This window comes from Tachysurus fulvidraco, chromosome 13, assembly GCF_022655615.1.
Source record: "Tachysurus fulvidraco isolate hzauxx_2018 chromosome 13, HZAU_PFXX_2.0, whole genome shotgun sequence".
Lineage (NCBI taxonomy): Eukaryota > Metazoa > Chordata > Actinopteri > Siluriformes > Bagridae > Tachysurus > Tachysurus fulvidraco.
This window is the reverse complement of record NC_062530.1, coordinates 9,391,252-9,394,911: the sequence shown is the minus strand read 5'-3', so window position 1 is coordinate 9,394,911 and position 3,660 is coordinate 9,391,252. Positions and strand designations below refer to the sequence as shown.

Below are 3,660 nucleotides of genomic sequence, written 5' to 3'. Positions count from 1 at the left end.
GACTGACACTTGTTTAACCCATTTATGGAGAATAGATAAATAGATTACAAACCACTCAAGACAATTAAACATTATTTATCAAACCTAAATTAAATATACATTCAGCACTGTTGATGTATCATAACCTAAAGTAAGTCATAACCTTAGTTACCATAAACTTAGCAATTCAGACAAAAAAGAAACACACATTATATATATATATATATATATATATATATATATATATATATATATATATATATATATATATATATATATATATATATGACAGCAGGGCACTACATATAAATGCTATCTGTATAATCTCATCTTTTTTTCACTTATTACTTGTGTAGAGCCCTGCTAAAATAAGGGCCTAATAATTATTTAGTTTGTGTTTTATTTTGCAGTAAATCGTTAATTATTACTTTCAAACAGAAAAGAAATAAGTAAGGGAAATACTGTTATAAAAAAAAAGGGTTTTGTATTGACCAATGAGGTGGGTTTCTCGCTGACCTCTGGAGGTCAGGGGGAGGAGCGGAAAAAAAAAGGAGGAAGTGAGTGAGTTGGTCGGAGGACACGAGGTGGCCGACAAACGTGTGCACATCGGCGGTTCGGGAAAAAAATACTGTGGCATTTGGGAAAAAAAAACCTAACAACTGAGTTTGCAGACGACATAAAAGGACACCTAGCAGATAATAAACTGCTGAACAAAAATAAACCGGAAATGAACTCTGTGAGGAGCGCATGGTGAGAGTGGCTCCGCGTGCGTGCGTGTGTTCCCGCGACAGACAAAAAGGATATCAAGTGCTTTTCATCTGACTGCTTAACGGTTTGCAACGCGAATGGTCGTGTACAGTGTTTGAGCACCGGAGAAACTAAGAATACGAAATTCGGCAGGAGAGACCGCAGGCCACGTGGAGACTTCTACTGCATCTTGGCTTCGTTTTCATCGTTGGAGGGTGGGTGCTTCTCTTTTGAGTTTCCATGTTCCATTGGATTACGTGAGTACTACAGTATAAAGTGTTCACCTGAGCTCCAACTAAGTGCACCAACGAGACATTTAAATCCCAGCTGGGTAACATTACATTTGTGGGGTTTAGGGTTGTTTTATTTACACTTGTTTCAGAGAATAAATGTTTGTTTATTGTTTCTACTTTACAATCCCCTGTGATTTGCTTCTTTAAGCAAAGAGGTTGGTGAAAGGCCTGTTATGTAACTTTTTTGAGAGTGATGTTATTGTAATTTGCTATTAAGTGATTTATTATTATTATTATTATTATTATTTACTGTTACTATTTACTATTAGGTGGTTAATATTTTCTGAGTGATAGAAGAGAAAAAAATTAAAGAAACACTGAAGTCTGAAGCCCGATGTTAAACACAGCAGTTTGAGTTACTTTGGTAGTACACATCACACCTTCGGTAAATTTAGATGTGCCTCTCACGTATAAAATCATTTCCCTAGACAGATCAGAGCCAGTTAATCGGTGAGAGGGCTACATTCGTGGGGGCTCGTCCGGGATTCAGATCACTGTTTTTTTTATTTCTCTTCTATCTTGGTATATTATTTTGAGGGCAAATCCTGTAAAGTCACGGGTTGTTTGATGCATGGAATCTTCTTTTGTTGATTTAAGTGGTTAAGACATTTAAGGCTGAGCAGTTATTATTCATCTAAATATTATCTCACGGCACAGATGAGCAACATGGAGGTAAATAAGGTCATTGCATGGTGTAGAGAAACAGATGTTCAGCTTGAGAACGCACTTATTTTGAGCAACCTACCTTCGGATTGTGAAGATATGATGGTGTACAATGTGCTTGATAAAGTTCAAGGTATGGGTAGATGCAAAGTGCGTGGTCGTCGTTCTGATCCGGGTGAGCAGCAACATTTTGTTTTAATTGAAACTGCTAGGAAAGTTTCTGAGATACCTATTCCTGCTGAAATTGGAGGATCTGATGTAGTTACCTGGTATACCCAGATCGTTAATGTCACAAAGCAAACACCTGAACAAAATAGGGGGGATGAGTTTCATTCTAAACTGTTCTCATTCCTAGAGAAAGAGGGTAAATCTTTAGCTGATGTTCAGACTATGGTTTCTCCTTCACTTAGCCTGAGCACTGAGCTTGTTGGTGCCATTAACTCCTTGGTTCAGAAGTGTAATGTGGCTACACCTGCTGAGGGTCCAAGCTATAGGAAACTGTGTACGTTCTCTGGGGTGACACCTACACCCAGTGGTGAGGATGAGTATGAAGCATGGGCTGAACAGACCACTCACATTCTTGAAGAGTGGCAGTGTTCTGACAACCTTAAGAAACAAAGACTTGTTGAGTGTCTTAGGGGTCCTGCAGCCGATATAGTGAGGTTTGAAAAGGTTGCAAATCCAACATCTTCCTCTGGCGATTATCTCAGTGCATTAGAGACAGTATCTGGTACCACAGAAAGTGCTGCAGATCTGATGGTGAGGTTTAGGAGTACTTTTCAGAACGAGGGCGAAAAACTCTCAGCATACATATTGAGGTTGGATAAATTGCTGCACAGTGTGTTACGCAAAAGAGGCATCGATCTCTCTGAAATGAATCAGCTTCGTATGCAGCAGATAATCAGAGGAGCACTTCCAACTGACATGGTAGCTTTACGGTTCAGGATGACACACAAGCTATGTGACCCACTTTCTTTCACTGATCTTTTGAAAGAGGTCAGAGAGGAAGAGAATATGATGCACAGCAGAACCTCAGTTCAGGCCAATGTTGCTTTGTCTGCCGCGTCCTCTGTCAAGAGTGAGACCTCTGTTAAAACCTCTGTTATACTGAGTCTGAGGTTGAGAGACTAAAGAAGGAAGTTAGGGGGTTGAAGAGTGAGATGTCTCGTCTATTGACTGCAGCAACTGAAACTGTAACTCATGGGTCTTCTGAAAGTCATAGCTTAGCAACTGGTGAGAGACGATCAACAAACAGAGCCAGGGGTAGCATAAGCTATTTCTGCTATAGGTGTGGTGAAGACGGGCACCTAAAGCGGGATTGTGTGAATGAGGAAAATTTAAGAAAAGTGAATGAACGCCTCATAAAACTCAAATGGCAGTCGGGAAACTTCCCCGGGGCTCGGTAGAGGAACGGGCTGATGCTCCGGGTAAGACACGTTCCAACAAGTGCAAACAAGTAAAAATAGGAAAGGCTGTTCTCCCAGCAGGGCTAGTCGGTCCTAGCTCGATCCTTCCCATTCAGATAGAAGGAGTTTATGCCAGAGCCTTGCTTGACCGTGGTTCACAAGTCACTCTTCTATACAGATCCTTTTATAACAAGTATCTTAAGCATTTGCCTTAACACCGATTGAGAATTTGGAAATATGGGGTTTGAGTTCCCAGCAGTATCCATATGATGGCTGTGTGTTGCTAAGGCTTGAATTTCCAGGGTCTGTAGCTGGAGTGGTTGAAACCATTGATGCGCTCGTGTTGGTTTGTCCTGATCCTGCTGTGAGAGGTGAAGTTAATATTTTGGTGGGAACAAACACATCTGTGGTGAAAAGACTTGTTGAGGCATGTAAAGAGAAAATGGGGAATGATTTTCTTCATACCTTGACAGTACATCCGGAATTATAATTAAAGATGCATATGAACGGGTCATTGCCAGTGCTGATGTTAAAGTTGACGACAGTCACGGTACTGTGTGGTTTAAGTCTGT

General features: G+C 40.5%; 1 protein-coding gene across 1 annotated transcript; it reads left to right on the top strand.

Moving 5' to 3' along the window:
* The first annotated feature begins 335 nt into the window (after positions 1-335).
* LOC113646768 (paraneoplastic antigen Ma1 homolog) lies at positions 336-2,813 on the top strand. Its single transcript, XM_027153253.2, has one exon. The coding sequence runs from the start codon at positions 1,677-1,679 to the stop codon at positions 2,811-2,813; it is 1,137 nt and encodes a 378-aa protein (XP_027009054.1). The 5' UTR covers positions 336-1,676.
* The last annotated feature ends 847 nt before the right edge of the window (positions 2,814-3,660 follow it).